At 38.4% G+C, this 19,221-nt stretch overlaps 1 protein-coding gene across 24 annotated transcripts in view; it reads left to right on the forward strand.

Annotated features, from left to right (window-relative positions):
- The window catches only part of ATRNL1 (attractin like 1), a 1,032,651-nt gene that overhangs the window by 726,483 nt on the left and 286,947 nt on the right, over positions 1 to 19,221 (forward strand). Inside the window, exon 31 of one of the 24 annotated variants that reach the window (XM_039547667.1) lies at positions 8,134 to 8,206. The exons of the other annotated variants lie outside the window; for them this stretch is intronic. Coding sequence (XP_039403601.1) covers positions 8,134 to 8,178 — 45 coding nt within the window. The 3' untranslated portion in view covers positions 8,179 to 8,206. Of the gene's footprint in view, positions 1 to 8,133; positions 8,207 to 19,221 lie in introns of those variants that run through there. 24 annotated transcript variants of the gene reach the window in all.

Below are 19,221 nucleotides of genomic sequence, written 5' to 3' on the forward strand. Positions count from 1 at the left end.
TAGTCAGTGAGATTTGTGTGTGAGGAGCTGGGAGCAAGAGGTGCAAGGAGCTGAGAGTGAGAGGGTGTGCTGCTGGAGGATTGAGGAGTACAAGCATTATCAGACACCAGAAGGAAGGCCCTGTGGTGAGGATAAAGAAGGTGTTTGGAGGAGGCCATGGGGAAGTAGCTCAGGGAGTTGTAGCTGTCATGCAGCTGTTACAAGAGGCACTATAGACAGCTGCAATCCACAGGGCCCTGGGCTGGAACCCGGAGTAGAGGGCAGGCCCGGGTTCCCCCCAAACCTACCAACTCCTGATCAGACACAGGAGGAGTTGACCCAGACTGTGGGTTCCACCAGAGGGGAAGATCACTGAGGTGAGCAAATCCGCCAATAAGCACAGGATCCACCAACGCAGAGGAGGAACTTTGTCACACCATATATCTTCATTTACTAAAGCCCAGATACTGGTTTGTGACTTTTGGTACAGCCCTGAGCAAGGAATGGTGCATAAACTTCACCACCCCAGCAATAGCCCCAACAGGCATTGTGCTTTAGGGAAACGCTTCTCAGTCACAATTCATCTACTTCCTCCTTGCTACTAGAGATAGTGGTTTAGTGTTGGCCTATGCCAGAAATAAAGGCCTGATTTAGAAAGGTACTTAAGCATGTAAGTCAGTGGTGGGCAACCTGCGGCCCTTGGGCTGCACATGGCCCGTCAGGGTAATCCGCTGGTGGATTGCAAAACCATTTCTTTACATTGACCGTCCTCAGGCACGGCCGCCTGCAGCTCCCAGTGACCGTGGTTCAGCATTCCCGGCCAATGGGAGCTGTGGGAAGGGGCGGCCAGCACATCCCTGTGGCCTGTGGGTTGCCACAGCTCCCATTAGTCCAGAACCGCAAACCGCAGCCACTGGGAGCTGCAGGCAGCTGTGAGTGTGGATGGGTCAATGTAAACAAATGGTCTGGCTATGTTGAAACAATTTTTAGCAAAAAAACAATTTAGCAAAACAATGTTCTTTGTCAATAAGACAATAAAAAGATATTCCCTTTATATTTTGGGTGTATGTCTAGCTTACATAGTAATGCAAGCTTAAATGTATTCAAGCTTTTGCAAACTTGCTGACTTTTTTCAAATAAGTACGTTTGAAATTGATTCAAAGGTTCTTTGTGCAGTAATATAAACTGATGATGTACTGATGACATTGCACATACTTCACTTTTGTGATAGAGCAGAATCAATTGTTTTTCTTTCCACAAAATGAATCACCAAGACCTAACCTAAGCAGGATCATTCCTGACTGATGCAGAAACATTAGATTAGTCAGTGTTTTTCCAAAGGTGGCATTTATGATTCAGATTTCATATGAGCTGATTCATTGTTTCTGAAACATTAAGTTAACCCAACAATCTGGTGATAGGTTTCTAATTGACATAATTAATGAAGAACACAGATCTAAAAGTTCATTGTTCGTATTGAGCTGCTTGAGTGAGTGAAGAACTGTCTTGGACAATGGAGGCCATCTCTGCTTGTGAGCTCAAGTAGTTCAAACTGGAAAAACTAATGGAAAAACACAATGATCCATATTAGACCAGATTTTGTTACCTTTTCTATTATTACTTGAGAGAGAGAATCTGTGAGCATGATTCAGTTAGTGGCACATGAAGCTACTAGACAGCTTTCCTATTATTTCTGAATTCCTGTTCTCTGTCACAGCTTGTGATTATGCTTAGTGGTGACACTGCAATGCAATAGTAAACAGGTTGGAAATTGTAGGGGAGATTCACTGTTGTGCAGAAAACCATCATAACCTGTCTGCACCAATTAAACTCCATAAAGTGCTGTGCCAGAGGCACTTGGGAGAAGGAATCATTCATGGCATGCTGGAGGCTACCATTAATGGTTCAGCAGAGGAGCCAGTTCAACACTCTTCCAATCATCCGTGAGTCATTTACACCAACCTCCACTCATTCGCTCTATCTGTAATTCACAGATTAGTTGCATTACTTCTGAATGCGGTTTATTGTCTCCTAGTTTCATTAAGATACTTTACTATCATCTGTTTCTTTTCTTTATTTTCCCATTCTGCCTTAGTGGTTTAGCACCTGGGAAAATTACCACAATTCCTTGATATATCCAACAAATCTTTTTGTCTTTCCCTCCCCATGCAATATGAAAAATAGTGATTCTAAGATCATTAGCCTCCTTTCCGGTCTTCTAAACTATTCTTTTTAGACTTCCATAAAATTAGTCTAACTATTCACCCATCTGCTCCCCAAAGTTTTTACCATATTTTTTCTTTAAAAAGCTATTTATAGAATATCAGGGTTGGAAGGGACCTCAAGAGGTTATTTAGTCCAATCACCTGCTCAGAGCAGGACTAAGCCCCAGACAGATTTTTACCCCAGTTCCCTAAATGGCCCCCTCAAGGTTTGAGCTCACAACCCGGGGTTTAGCAGACCAATGCTCAAACCACTGATCTATGCCTTGTTCCACTTTTCTGAGGCATATATTTATCCTTAAGTATGATCACGTCTAATTGTGCTTTTTTACTTTCAGGGATTTTTTTTCTTGTAAGAAAGCAGTAGTACTACAAAAAAAGCAATCTTTTCTCAAAAAAGCCATTCTATTTTATTTTATTTTAAATTTAAATATCTGCAAAAACACTAATACTAAAGCTCTAGGCACCCTAACAATTAGACTTAGTCAAATAGTGATAACCCCCCACTAACATAAATAAAATCATATACTGGAAACAAATTAACTCAGCCAGCCAATAAGTCAAACCAATAGAAAACCCTTTTCATTGCTAGGAATATAATATACCCTCTACTTTTACCAAGAACCCTATCAAACAAAGTTATGGGAGATGATATTTGGTGTTCTGCTTCGAGAGAACTAAATCATTTCATCATTTGCCTTGACTCTGTCTCTTATGAAGATTGGATGAAGGGTCAAGGATTCTGTGCAGACAATCTCCAGATGGATTACTTCCTGCATTACAGTGGCATTTGAAGTAGGTCAGTCTACACCTCCACAAAGACTGGTGGTTCATTCGATGAGAGCCCAGGCAGCTTCAGTCATGTTCCTCGATTATGTTTCTATATTGGATGTTTGCAGAACATCTACCTAGTCTTCAGTGCCTATTTTTATCAAGTATTATGCTATTATGACTGCATCTAAAGCAGATGCAAACTTTAGATAGGTATTTCTGCAATCATTCTTTAGGTAGATTCCAAGCTCCACCTACTTCAGTTACTACTTGTGAATCAAATGTGTGGAATAAACATCTGTAACCACTCAAAGAAGAAAAAATGGTTATTTACCTGTACTGTAGCTGTTCTTTGAGATGAGGATGCAGATACGTATTACATGACCCACCCTCCATCTCCTCTTTATAGGGGGGTCAGGGCAATGCTGCCCTGATATACCCATAGGAGTGGCTATGGGGCCGAAGGGTCTGAGCATCACCCCAAAGGGTACAACTAAGCAAAGTTCTTGGACTTCGGTGCTCTGGGTGTGCACACCTGACTGGAAGATATGTCTGAACCTGCATCTCAAAGAACAAGAGTTAAAACCCAAGTAAGTAACCATGCAAACCTCTTTCATACACACCAGAAATTGGAGGGAATTATATTGTCCTTCTTAATAACGAATAGGCATGAGGTCTTCCCAATAATAAGGATTTTGAAGTACACAGAATTATTAAGAACAGAGGAAGCACTGACACTAGAACTCACAGTCTCCTATACTCTACACCTTTTTCTAGGCCAAAGGGATGGCTATTGCAATGGCTATGTTCAGTTCAGAGCTCTAGCTCTGTCTACCATGGAAGAGGCTCACTGAGATCAGGGAGCATACTCAGGCCCCAATTCAGCACAGCCCTGAAGCATATTCATGACTTTGCAAGAAAGCAATTAAGCATGTAATTAACTTTAAACAAATACGTAAGTCCCATTGAAGCTTTCACAGGGCCTGCCCATGCTGACTTGTCTCTCACTCTAGTGAACACTGAATTTTACTAATTAAATTAAAAATATTTGAAATAATGGATGTGCATATGGATAAACCACCAGCTGATTTTTTTAAATTGGGCTATGTAAATGTTGCTGATGTGCAGACTTGTAGTGTATAACTTAAAAGCCAAGGATATTTCTTAAGTATTTCACATTTCAGACACATACAGAAAAGGATATATACACTTTCCAGTATGACAAAGAGGTTTACAAGCAGCTGAGTCAAATGACCTATTATCTAACAATGCGTTAAGTTTCATTTTGCAGGCAGGCAGAGTGCTTTTGAGACACTTACACCCATGCAGTAAAAAAGACACTGAAAAATGTTTTATACCATGGGTCAATGGTTATCAAATTTAGGTTGTTAATATTTCTTAGTGAGATGAACATTTTCTTTTAGTAAGAACCAGCTGGCCTGCATGAATGTAGTGGCATATGTTCTACTGGTATATATTGAAACTGGATTTACAGTTATAAATATGGTGTGCATTTTGTCTTGTATATTTATGCCCTGATCATGTAAACACTTATGTGCTTAACTTTATTTGCCTGAGTAGTTCCACTGACTTCAATAGTTATAGTTATGTATCAGTATTTTCATGATTGCTGCCTTGATTAGCAAGTTTTACAACACAGGGTAATATGAATTATATAGACATTTAATTATTGTCTGTGCCTTAATATTAATTCCAGTTCTTATACTACTGTAAGTAGCCAATTTTTTTGAAATGTAACTTCAAAGAATACAAATTACTTTCCTAAGTTATAGTATGTACATTTGTTACTTAATGAATCACTACCAGTAATATTGATTATCATATTGATGCTCTCCAAGAAGACTGAATTGTTATATATTACATTTAATAGATCACTTTCCATATGCCAGATAATCTCGGTCTATCTCAGTCTCCCACTATTATTATCCCTTATTCAAATCCTTCCTAAAATAAACTTCTCCCATTAAGCCTTTCAACAATTTCCTTCCAAGTTTCCTTCAAGATTGAACCTTCAGCTTATCACATGAGCTTGAACGTGGACATATGTGCCTAATCAAAGTTATAAATTCTCTGGGGCATAGGCTGTCTTCCTTTGTTTGTGCAGATCTGAGCACACTTACAACACGTAATGAAAATAATAATAATAATAAAGATTATTTTATAAGGAAAATAGTACTATATAATTTATCTTTATTTATTTTACTAGGTAAAACAATTCATCTTTATTACAGATAGGTGCCAACAAAAGTGTCTTTAATGTCACTTTTGATTTATAGGATCGCAAAGAAAATTCTTATGTTATACATTTAAAATCCATTATCTGGAAGCTTCTCAGAAACATGCTTAACAACAAATTTCCTCTAGGACTGGGATCCTGTATACCAGGTTTCAGACTGCAAGGAATTTTTAGCCTAAAATTATAAATCCCTGAAAAATAGGGAAATTAAAGAATATGCAACAGATCATTAACTGTGGACATGCTATCAAGCAAAACTATAATAACATATGGTACTTGCCTTTATGAAAGTTTAATATATAATTATATGAATATTAGGTGTGGTAGTCATCTATTCCAGGCAGAGTTGTAACTCAGGATTAAAAAGAAGAAAAATCTTTTTCTCTGTTATGTAGCTGCAGAGGTAACAGACAACGATGAAGCATACGAATTACATTTTGCAAATTAGCATTACATCTTTATCATCTTTAAAAGCTGAAAACTTAAATAAGTAACTAGATTATCAGAAATGTATTAACAATTATTTCTGGTTTAGAATTTAAATCAAGGAACTGAATTTTTGCAAATCCTTCAGCAAACAATATATTGCAAGTTGTGTATTTGTCTAACCTGCTTTGGATTGGAAAAAAGCCCAAACATTTGAGTTCACAAAAATGCTTGCCTTTCTGTCATATTTGGTGCCCTGCCCCCAAAATGCCTCCCATGTGTAGCCGTATTCTCCACTACTCTAGAGCAGGGCTTTACCAGCTTTGTCCTATGCTACTTTGTCCCCAGGGTGTGGTGCATGCTTACTGTAGCCTGGGCATCTGGCATGCTCCTAAATGCACACTAACATCCAGAATGAAGAAACATCACTTCTCCGCAGTCCATGTCTTATCTGGAAGTCACAGTCACAGGAAATGAAAAGCCAGCACCCATAAAGCAGATCAGTAGACATCTGCGGTCTGACCTCTCAAATGCGCCTCATGTCACGGTATCAAGCTACCATGTTCCTGCTGCATGAAGTGGGGAGAGAGTGATCCCCATCAAAATACCTCTAATATGGTAAATTCAAGTGTCATGTGCTTCACCACACTCTTTCAGACTGAATATGCTAAAGCTGTTTGCGTGACGGTTTTGTCTCTAATCAGTTGCCTACCCCCTAGACCACATTCTCCTTCCAGAACCAGGATTCCTAATCACCAACATTCCCAAATTATTGTGAAGCTACTGGCAATGTGTATGTTGCATCTCCTTCTAGTAACTGATCCTCTCAGATATGGTGAATAAATAAAATAAAATTCAAGGCACGTTTGCTAGCAGGGAAAGAGGGGGAGGGGAGATCTTCATGCACATGCTTTATAGTACTGAGAGGTGGTCAGACCCCATGGTACTGGGATGTAAGGACCTGGTTCATCATCTCTTTGGAACATAATATTTAACTGTCATGTAGGCCAACAACAGGACTCAAAACACGTTGCAAAGGTAGGTAAGTATCATTATCTCCATTTTAGAGATGGAGAAACAAAGAATTAGAAAGGGTAAGTGATTTGCTCAGTGGCACACACACAGTGAGCAAGTTTGTCAGGATGTCCGATTCCTGTTTCGGTCATCTAACTACTAGATCATGTTGCCTTCCTTGGTGCTACTTTAACACAGTGTTATTAAACGATAAATATGTAGTACCCTGCCTCTGGTGGGGAAAAAAGTTGGATTAGTATTACTTTCATTGCAGATAGTTTCTGGTCTGTGCAGTGGTGTAAGAATTGGGGAGACAGCATAAGAAGACTATTTCCTTATGTATATATGTTGCTCTCTCTGCAACACTTACTGACTTCCTGCTCCTCTCCATTGTTGTCTTTAGCAATTCCACTGTCTGCTGCTTTCTCATTTTAAACTGCGTCTGTCTTTATTATATATGGAAATGGGGTCTTGAGCAATTTTGAAAATCAACATTATTATTTAGCTGCCTTAATATGGATTTAGGATCCTAGCCCATTTGAAAAAGAAACTTGGCAAAGGTTTTGAAAGCAATATTCACTTTTTGAATTACATCACTTCTGCACACATAATCTTTCAATCTTCCTTCTAAATTAGGTTTTGCATTTCATTTTCTTGAGGGGAGGGGTGAAGGTAAAAATGGGGGGAAAGGAAAGAACTGTGTGAAATAAAATGGAGGTACCCGTGGCAGATGCAAGAAGCCTCAGGTGAAATGTCCTTAGTAAACTCCTCATTAACGGAGGCAAAATTTGTTGCATGAGTCATCCTTTTTTCTTTACACTCAGCAGTCTAAACCATTGTAGGATAAAAGCATCTCTCTCTCTCATTCATACATACATACATACACACCCCAATATAAAATTAAATGGTTTCTAGTTTCAACCATTCTGAATTATGTGGGTACAAAAAAAAATTGAATTGGAACTATGGGAAATGTATCTTGTTTCATATTTACATAATCAAGCAAGGACTAACCACTCTTACTCCAATTTTTCCAAACAATTCTCTTTCAATCAAAGACAAAGTCTGAAAAAACTCAGCGCAAAAGAAATGTGTTTGAGAAAGTTTTAAGTAAAATAAATTAGAAATAAACTATAAGCATAATAATTTTTGCAATATATGCAAATAATTTTGTAGAGTTTTTGTATTAAATTTTAAGGGCATGTACTTTGGGTGAAATTTAATAAGATTTTTTGTAATCATCGTGTATTTATAAATAGTAATTACTATTATTATTTTGTTATTTTAAAGCATCATCTCACCTCTGCTAAGATCTTTTGGTGCCACAAAGGAGAAGTAAAAACAGTAAAGTTAAATGCTGTAGTCTAAATCTCATCACACTTCTGAATATATGTAGAGAAGGCACTGCAGTATACTGAAATAGATGAGATTCTTATGTCATTTTTTCAATTTTTCTTGTTTCAGAAATATTTTCAAGACAGCCCTTTGAATCAAGACACAGAAGTGTAAATAGTTGCACAGAGCAAAACATACATATTTGAATGTTGCAGCTGAATTTACAGCACCATGTTCATTGAATTAGATTCATGGCTGACAAAATTGGGAGTGGGAATTGTAGGCTTAAATTAGCACTGCTCTGAAGATGTACCCTTGCTTTCTTCATTCTATCAAAAGTGTTCATTAAGAAATGCCCTTATCGCCTTATCATTTTTCAAGGTACTGCACTAGAATGTAATATTCTATTTTTAAAAATGAATATTCCATTAATGTATTTCAAAAGTAAAATATTGACTTTTACAAGTGCTTAGTGGGAAAACTTAAATTATCACAAAGACAACTCCTGGAATACTATTGTGGCATTCCAAGCTTTATTCTTCGCATGCAATTATTATGCAAATATTATTGCTACAGCAAATGACCTTTGTCATGAATTGTGTTTATAATGGAGCAAGGTTATTGAACACTAAAGGTTTTTAGGAGGTTTCAACGACAATATTATACATGAGTCCTGAAGACAAATTACTAATGGTAAAAGCCTAGGCAATTAATCTGACATTTTTCTTTGTATTAAAGTGTAAAGAATTAAGACATTCAACAAAATATTTTAAATATAGTTCTGAAGTGTTTTTTTGGAGAAACACAGTTGCTATGGATGGAATCTCAGCTTTTCTAGTAAATGTGAGAACTGTGATTGTGTCCAGCTTTTCTTTTCCAGCTGTCACTAGCAGAGTGTCGTAATGTTTAGAGATGCCCTCCTTACCTGTCAGAGTTTTACAGTTCAATGATGCGTGATGAAGTTTGAGGGACATAGTCTTCCTGCAATGCTAACAGTCTAAATGCAGTGATGATAGTTCACAATGACTTTTTGTTCAAGGTCAGCATAATGGAATTCATCCGTGTACTCAACAATTAATTTATTAATTGACATGTTTAAGGAAATTGGGCTTAGGTTTTCAATGTGTCTTTAATTTTCTTAACAGTTCCTAAACATTTATGAGAAAAACAACAAACTTTAAAACATGTAGAATCTTCATGATTCAGAATGAATTGTTTTGATCATCTGAAAATATTTCTTTGTTCAAATCCTTCTAAATTAAATATGATACATTAAGCCTTTGGCTTTTACCTGAGGATTAGTTTTGCTGGTATTTGAAGATATAACTGAAAGGGTATTTCTGACTATTACTTATTCTGGTAATTTTTATAACACCTTGGGAAAAATTAAAACTTGCTAGCTAAGGGATTATTGTAATCATATGAAAATAATATATCACCAACTCATTAGGCTTACTCTTCTGTTTTGCTAAAATGTGCAATTTTAAAGCTTTAATACCTCAAGTGTTCTCGACTTATTTTGTGAATGCCATTTAAACACATCCTAGGACAAGTCATTGCATTAAAGCATTTTTATGTACTACATTTCTGGCTGTTAATTATCTAATAAAAATACCTAACTAAGGTACAGATGCTGGATTATGGCATTATAAACCTAGCTACTTTTTTTTTCTTCCACACAATTTCTTTGAAACAATACAGTGTAAGACCATAGAAGAGAGGTTACCTATTGTATTGTTAATGCTGTATTAGGGTGCCTAGAGCCTTAGTTAGACATCTTTTTAGTTATTATGAGTCTAAATAAATATCACATTTCTACTGTCTTTTCTGATCCTATTGCTGAACATTAATTTGAACAGTAATTTATCTTATTTGAAATGTTACTTTTTAGATTATATAGTAGGAAGATTCTCTTGAACAAAACAGTTTAATATAAAATGTACATGTAAATTGAGGGGAAATAACTTGATATTAAAACCTTTAAATCACCGTAAGAATTATAAATTTTGTGGATTTTACAGCAATGCCTACTTCAGTGGTATATGACATATAAGAAGGTTTTTATAATAAAGTAGTGTAAACATTCACAAAGCTTATAGGTATAATTTTTCCATAGCTGCAAAGGGGCCAATGCATTAGAGGCACCATGATTTCATTGCGAGAGACAGGGAGGAAATAACCTGAGTAATGTCCATGCAACGAGATTCTCATCCATCTGACTGCCCGGTGCTGATTTCCATACCATTTCTCTGTGTCAGAAGGGAGTTGGCAGTCAGGCAGGTGGCATCACTAGTTAGTCCAAGATCTACAAGGATCTATTCCTGTGTAAAAAGGGAGTTCCTGTTGCAACTGTTTGTGCTGCTTGTGGGCTGCAACTGCGGTAATAGCCCGGTTGCATGTGTGCTTCATGACTTTACCTCCATGCTGGGGTGGAAGGAGGATTTTTTGTCTTTCTTCATCCCATTTACTGAGGCTTTGTGTGGGGCAATGTGAATTCCACCCTGTGTAAATGGTGATAGTTGCCATATGGAGACTGCATTTCCACACTTATGGGCTAGACCTTATAAGTGAATGGACTCTGCTGCATATTTAGGTTATAAGACGGTTTTGTCTTCAGCAATTTCCACCCAATTTTAGGAGTGTAATAGACATTGAAATGTTGTGGAACTACCTAGTGTCCCTCCTGCACTCAAGATGGACTGTTTTCATTCCTCTCTGGTGATCATTATTAACATGCGGAAGAAGGATTTAGGCATAGCAAAAGGAGCTACTTTGATTAGAACAAAGACCGATGTTGGTCACATTAGGACCCTTCTCCTGTGATAGATCTTGGTCTGGTCAGAGATGCAGCACAGGTCAATTTGCCAAGAAGGTGCCAGTCCTACCAAAACTAATTAGAAAGACGTGAACTGGGAAGTTGGTAAATACATTAAGAGAACAGAGGATATAGCTATTTTTTCATGTGGAAAATAAGTATGCCTGCCCAGCGCTGTTTCAAGAATATGGATGGAGTACATCCATCTGAAACTGGGTCAGATATTTTGTTCAAGAATGTCAGACAGTGAGTGGGTTCCTTTGTAATTGCACAACAGAGTGTGAGGTGGACAGCCAAGCTGAGGGCTGTCATCCCTTATAGTAGGTTTTGGTGCAGTTAGAAAGGGTCCAGCTGAGAGCCCTAAACCCAGTGAGTTGCTTAGATGTTTGTGCTGAGCAGTCACATGGTGTGGTGGTGTGTGTATTGGATAGGGGGTTGCCTCTGTTGTCTTCAGCTTTTTACTCCCTTCATCTCATCTCTAGAATAGAAAAATGGAAGGGATCTGGACTCTGACTTCTAGTTAGGGCCGCTTGGTAGGCCTGAGGCTGTAAAGGGTATTCCCTTCACACTCATCTTCAAGTTTATAGCACATAATTGGCCAGTTGAGGTCTGCACTGGTGCCAGTTGAGGTCTGCACTGGAACAATCTTGTTGGGTACTTTGGGATGATTTATCTCACTTTGATATTAGTTGTTTTAAAAATTTGAATTTAACCATCTTCTGCACTTAACCATATGATAGTTTCAGTGTTTCATTGTTTGTGTCCACATCAACTGATGTGTGGGTACTTAATCATAGATTACTGAATAACCCATGCCATATAATTAATATTTGAGTCAAGGAATAAACTTTGCTTAAAAACCCAGGTGGTTTAAATCCTGCATATTATACTTTTGCCTACACCTCATGCCATGCTTGTTAAAGACTGGCCTACTGTGTTTTGTTTTGATTTTAATTATATGGCATTAAAGCAGAAAATTTACTGTACTATAAAGCCACATGGATGTGAATTCCCTATATGTGTAGTACCAGGCCTGTTATCGTAAGACCTGCAGCGATTAATGTCTCCAGTTACAGCATAACTTACAAGCATCTTCTGAAAGATAGCCCTAGCAACTGCTGAAGTTAAAGTTGCAAAACCTTTTTCATACTAACCTCTCCAAAAATGTTCTATGCTCCCAGCTTTCTAAAACATTCATCTTTAGGATGGATATTTCCATCCTTGGATGTGAAACATTTGCAAGAGCTTAGAAAAGAACTACAAAAATGATTCAAGGTCTGAAACTGCTTTACTGTAGAAACTAAAGAAACTCAGTCTATTTAGCTTATTAAAGGGAAGGTTACGAGGTGACTTGATCATGATCCATCAGCATGGGGGAAAGATTTCTGATAGTAGAGAGCTCTTTAATGTAGCATGCAAAGACATGACAAGATCCAATGGCTGGAAGCTGAAGCTAGACACATTCAAACAAGAAATAAGGTGATTTTTTTTAACAATGAGAGGATAGATAACCATTGGAACAACTTACCTAGGGATGTGGTAGATTCTCCTTCACTTAAAGTCTTTAAATTAAGATTGCATCTCTTCTTAAAAGATATAGTCTATCGTAAGCAGCAGTTAGGGACTTGATGCAGAAACTATTCCATGAAACTCTGTGAATAGTGTTATACATAAAGTCAGACTACGTTATTATAATGGTTTCTTGTGCCTTAGAATTTATGAAGATATTTATTTATTTAAGGATGACACCTCACATCATGGTGGGGACACTGGTTCACTACTGGCATAGAGGTAAAAGTAGCCACCTCTTCTGAAATGTACATAGTTTTTCCTTGATCCAAGTACTGATCTGTTTCATCATTGCCCAGCTTGTGAGATATAAGAGGTCTCATCACAAGGAAGTATGACTGCAAAAAGGTCTATCTTACAGTTGTCTCTGATTACCTGAAAATAATTGCAAACTCCAAGTATCCATAGATATTTTGATTCCCAAACTCACATCTAATAGATTAGTCTTTTACTATTTTGACTTTTCATATCAAGTGAGTATTCTGCTGTGGCTCCATGTTACCGCACCCATCAATAATCTGTTCTATGTTAAATATTAAGAATTCATATAGTCATGTAGCTGAGGAAAAAGTTATCCAAATACATTAGCAACAGATTGTCATGTGCTTGAGTTGATCCCATTTCAGTGATTGAGGTATGTATTGACTGCTAGGTTATGTGTGTAACAATTTCATTGTCACTGGTGTGACATAAAAGGCTGCCATGCAGTGACAATTACTGGGACCTATATGCCATAAAATGTACTTTAATTTCCCCCCTCACCCATAGCATTTAGTAGCAGCTTAGTTTTTCTGAGCACTGGGAGATTTACACTGAAATTATACCACCAAACAGGTTTTTTAACAGCAGAGATTGCCAATCTTTTAAAGCATTTATTAGTAGCTGTGTCATAGGCAGCAATTAACTTGCTATTACTTACAGTTGCCCTTCCCAATGAAAAGATTAGAAGAGTGAAATTTATAATTGGGAGACCTCAATACAGCTGTCAAAAAATACTTGGGATCAGTACAGGTAGTCTCATGGGATGATTTGAAAGGCAGATCTGAACTGTGAACTTCTGTGTCAGAATTTTGATTATCAAGGACCCTTGTAGGTCACACAATAAGGGTAATGAGTACTACAGACTTAAATGCTCTTGGACAAAAGTTTATTATAACTGTACATTGAAATAGCCCAAATATGTCACAGTAGATTCATGGTTATTACTGAAACAATGCATTAATGTTGGCAGTCACTTGAAATATGATATGTATATAATAGTTTCACTTAGTATCACTTAAGTGTCTGTACTGCAAGGAGGCATGACCTGTCACTGGTGTATGCTACTATCACAAAATATGAGAATTATCCCTTTCCTTTAAAGAATTTCAGGTCACTCATCCACTGCAATAATGGTAGTGGTAACAATAAGTTACAAAGGGGCCAATTCACCACTTTGCTTGGTACTTCTTGCTCTAATACCTCAAAAATAAAGCCCAAAATAAGCAATGGGAGAAAATTAGCTATACTCTTCAACTTAATATAAGTAAATGCATGCTTGGGTTATAATAAAAATATAAAGGTATCATTAGAAATTTTTGCTTTTTTAATGCAATAACCTTTACATGGTATCCAAGGACTTAATTTATTTAGGGTATCACCCTCACAGGCTGGCCTTACTATGAGGTGAACTGAGGCGGCCACCTCAGGTGCCAGACTGTGGGGGGAGAGGGAGTGCCACTAGAACCCAGAGTGTAGAAAATTGTGTCTGCTGCTGGTGCATATGTATTCTCTCTGCTCTAGCTGCACAGAGATGGTGGAGTGCTGTGCTGGAGGAAGGACGGCACAAGAGACATAACAGGCAGGCAGAAGAAAAGGTGAGAGGGAATAACAGAAAGCAGCAGGAGTTGCAGGGAGAGAGAGGAGGAGGAGCCTCTTATGTACCTCTCTAGCACCCCCAGTAGCCTGGACTGATTAACACCAGCTTCTCATGGAGCTTTCTGTTTCCTGCTGCTTCCCTGAACCCATTTGAGGAGAACAGGCAGTCAACTGAAGTAGTAGGGAGCCAGTTAGGCCCTTAAGGACGCTGATATCTTCCCTCACTCAGGCCCTGCTACCAGCCTGCTTATTTGTCCCCTTCAACTGAGTGTTGAGAGCCACTATAGCTGGCACAGAACAGCAGTCATGAGTAAAAGACCTCTGGGGCAGCATTCAGAAAAAGAAAGCAAGCAAAGAAAGGTTTTCTATCTAAGCAGGGAGGAGCTCTCCTGAGATGCATAAACACAAATGTTCACAGTGAACCTTCCAGCCCCAGTGAGGATGTGAGTGGTGAGGAGATGCCTGATCTTCCACTTAGAGTGCAGGTGACCTGGCAGCTACTGCAGCATCCATACCTCCATCTCAAATGGATGTAACCATGCACATTCCTGAAGAAAAGTGTACATCAGAGAAGAGTATGGTGGATGCACAAGGAACAGCTGCTGCTGAGTTTAGTTCCTTAAGTCTAGATGATATAGGACTGTGGACCCACTTGAGCAGTAGCCCGAGGGACTTCTTTGTACTGCATGGGCCACAACAAGTGAAAAACTTAATGTTCTCCAAAGACAATGAAAATAGAAGTTTCCATCCAACACATTACTGGCATGAAATCCCCAATGTTGACAAAGTGGAGACACCATGGATTATGTACTCAAAAACCCAGAATGCTACATACTGTTTTTGTTGCAAACTCTCCCAGTCTAATGTTCCAGCCACATTGGTTTCTACAGGAACAAAGGACTGGAAAAATCTGGCTAGAAATCTGGCATGCCATGAGAAGGCAGCAAATCACCAGAGAGCATTCCATAGGTGGAAATAACTTGAGATGAGACTAAGGTTAAAGGCTACCATAGATGATCAGCATCAAGAGAAGATTGCATCAGAGTCTCTTTACTGGCAAAATGTTCTGAAAAGGCTCATTGCTATTGTGAGAATGCTTGCTACCCAAAACCTAGCCCTACATGGCACTTCAGATCAGCTGTATGTGCCAAACAATGGAAACATTCTTAAAATTTTGGAGATGATGGCTGAGTTTGATGCTGTACTCCAGGAGCATCTAAGAAGAGTCACCACCCAAGAAATGTATACACACCACTACCTTGGAAAAATAATTCAAAATGAGATCATACAGTTACTGGCAACAAAAGTAAAACAAAAGATTGTGTCAGATCTGAAGTCAGCAATCTTTTATTCTGGATTGCACATCTGACATCAGCCGTACTGAACAAATGACTTTAATGGTGCGTTTTGTAACAACAACAGAACCTAGTGAAAATGTCCCTGCAATGGTGACTGTCAGAAAGCATTTTCTATAATTTATTGACATTGATGATACTACAGGAGCTGGTATGACAATTGGGCTTCTTAAAAAGCTGAAAGATACGGAAATTGCGATAGCTGACATGAGAGGTCAGGGCTACGATAATTGTGCCAACAAGAGATGAAAGAACAGAGGAGTGCAGACACGGATCCAAGAGCTTGAGCTTTTTTTGTCCCATGCAGTTCTCATTCATTGAACTTGGTGGTCAGTGATGCAGCTTCACCTTCTAGTGAGGCTGCTGAATTTTTTAATGTAATTCAAAGCATCTATGTATTTTTCTCTCATCGACTCATTGATGGCAAATTTTGAAGCAACATCTAGGAACATCCTCTCTGACACTGAAACCGTTGAGTGCTACATGATGGGAAAGTCGAGTGGAGGCGATAAAGCCAATCAAACACCAAATTGAGAAGATAGATGATACCATAGTTGCCATTATGGAGGATAATGCTATGACAGGAACTGTTCATGGGAGAACAGTGGCAGAGGGAAATGGAATCACCAGAAACATACATAACTTCAAATTTCTGTGTGGCTTAGTGTTGTGGCATGACATGCCGTTTGAAATAAATGTTGTAAGCAAGAGACTCCAAGGTCTTGACCTTGATATATCTGGAGCAATGGAACAACTGGACAAAGCAAAGTCATACCTACAGTCTTACCGGTCAGATGAGGGATTTCAAAACATTCTGAAGAGTGCACAGAAGTTGGCAGAGGAACTTCACACTGAAGCTATTTTCCCACCCATTCAAATGTGCATTTAAGAATACAAGAGTCACCGAAGAAGACATTTTGATTACGAGGTAAGGGATAATCTCAGAAGAGACCCCAAGCAACAATTCAAAGTTGAATTCTTTAATCAGGAGCTACATTGTGCAATACAGTCAGTTGAAGAATGTTTCATGCAGCTGAAGGAACACAGCAGTATATCTGGGATGTTGCAAAACTCCTTACTATACAATGCAGGGCACTAGAGACAGTGTTGACACGTGATGACGTGCGATATTGATGCGAGTGATTTAGGTGATGAACTGAAAGCCCTTTCAAGATACATTTCAGCAGGATCAACTCCAAAGGCTGTTCTGGAATATATGAGCACAAATAAGATGACCACCCTCTTTCCAAATGCTTTTGTTGCTCTCCGCATACTTCTAACACTTCCTGTAACAGTTGCCAATGGAGAACGCAGCTTTTCCAAGCTGAAGTTAATAAAAACACATCTACACTCCACAATGACACAGGAGAGGCTGGTCAGCCTTGCAACCATCTCAATAGAGCATGAGCTGGCCCAGACTGTGGACCTTCAGGAAGCAGTTCAAATCTTTGAACCAAGAAGGCACCGAAAACACCACTTTGATTATTCAAACAGATTAAAATGCCAGTGTTTACTATGCAGACAAGAAAAGTTACATTTGCTCTTCCGGCGTTTGAAAGTTAAGTGTTACTTAAAATTTTTGAACAAGGCATTTTGAGTTGTTAGTTCTCCTTTATTGGTGTAGGTAGCAGAGCAGTACCATGAGAGGAGTAGAACAGGAAGAAGGCAGAATTGTGATCTTTCAAAGTTTTGGCCCAAGCAAGAGGGAATGGGGGCATCATTTGAGCTCCCCGCCTCAGGTGCCAAAATTTTGTGGGCCGGCCCTGCACCTTCAGATGGATTATACATAGGAAATGTCTGAGATGATTATATGGAAAGAGAAACTTACACCCATTTAGCAAAAGCTAAATTAAAGGCAGACAATCGTATTTTCTGTGTGTGCTGTAGTCATGACCCTCATCAACGCTTTTTCCTAGAAAGCAGAAGTTGTCTCTTCTAGTTTCTGTTGCTTCCTATAGAAATAATACTGGGGTTTGTTTTGTTTGTTTTTGTTATGGTGGAGCCATTGTGACATAGTTTTCAAGGTAACTTGCTGTCATGTCATGACAGTTGGGAAAATAATGGATGTCACCAGTTCTCGATATAAATATGGAAACGCAGGTTAGTAGCTCTTAAAAATCAATGAATAACTTTGTCATTGTAACTACACACCAAGAAGACTGTTAGTCTGTATCTTACCACCATAAACTGATGGCAATCAAAGTGACTGCATAAACAATGATTTCAAGGTTTCCAGTGTAACGCCTTTTAGATAACTGCAGAAAGAGCGAAGCAAAAGGAGAAAATGGGGAATGGTTTTGGAAGTAAAATCATTTACCTTATAATTTAAAAGCACAAATCCAGTGCATCTAATAATGAAATCTGCAGGAGGTTTTCTTTCATAAAATGTATTCACAAATGCAGACGTATTGGGAGAACTATTTAACAGTATAGTCCAGGATGCAAAAAAACTATGAAAAAAGAGTTTAATAAGGTGGAACTGATTGGGTCGGACATTTGTATACCTCTGTGGATATTGTTTAATTGTCCATGAGATTGAGTTGTTAAATAAGCAGACTAATATAAACTAAGTAACATAAAAAAGAGAACTAATAAGAAACAGCGAACATAATTTTGCTTCTAATGTGTAGTTCTTAATTACAGTGTGTTACAGACAACACTGTGCTTGAAAGTTTTGATATTACATTTCGTTTCTGTTTTGCAGAAAAGCAAAATAAATGTATACCAATTTTATAGTTCTATCAGATATATTTAATTTATAGACTATGGCAAGAGGACATACTTATAACACATGCAGTAATCCATAGATTATTGAAAATGCAGAGTGGCATGCTGCCCATTACTTGCAAGTGCAGTAGGTAAAACTTAAGGGCATATTTATAATCTTCTTACCTTTTTTCATTAAGTGATAACTCACGTAGTTTCCATGTCAGGGAGGCCATGAGAAGATGAAGATATTTCCCTAGGACAGCAGCTGGCACTTATTTTGTGGCGACCTTTCTCTGAAGCAATTTCTGCAGTATGGGTGAGAGGCTTGGCAAGCGGAATGGTTTGGCTTCCATTATTAATTGTTTCTTACCTTCAATGGGAAGACGGACTGAGTTGAAATTAGTGGGTACCCCTGCTTGATAGGTGGAAGAGAGAGACACAAGTAGAAGGGGTTTGTCTCTATTTTCTGAGGAATTGAGGATGGCAAGTAAAGCAGAATGGTGAGTGTAGAGGCAAAAGTGTGTGTGGAAGGGTTTGGATTTAGTATTTTGTTTTGGGGGCTTTTTATGAGGGGAAAAGTGGCAATTCATCTAAAATCCAGGAGTCTTACTTTGTCTTTACTTGTTTTAGTATAAAGAGGCTGTGTTGGAGAGAGAACAGTGAAAGCCTAATTTACCACTTCATTCTTCGTACTTGCTAGCCAGCAAAACTTCCATTCACAACCACTGCAATATTTGATATAATTGGCAGTCTTTGCTCAAAAGACTAGAATAGCAGGTTATATTACAGGTTGGGAGTAAGGTCTGATGGCCAACTTTTATGAGGGAAATCAGTACAGATCATACTCTATGTGCACTATAATTGGCTAGAGCCACTGAAGTGAGGTTAAGAGAAAGTGGCACCAGTGTAAAG

The sequence above is a fragment of the Mauremys reevesii genome, linkage group 7 (assembly GCF_016161935.1).
Source record: "Mauremys reevesii isolate NIE-2019 linkage group 7, ASM1616193v1, whole genome shotgun sequence".
In the NCBI taxonomy this organism is placed as follows: domain Eukaryota; kingdom Metazoa; phylum Chordata; order Testudines; family Geoemydidae; genus Mauremys; species Mauremys reevesii.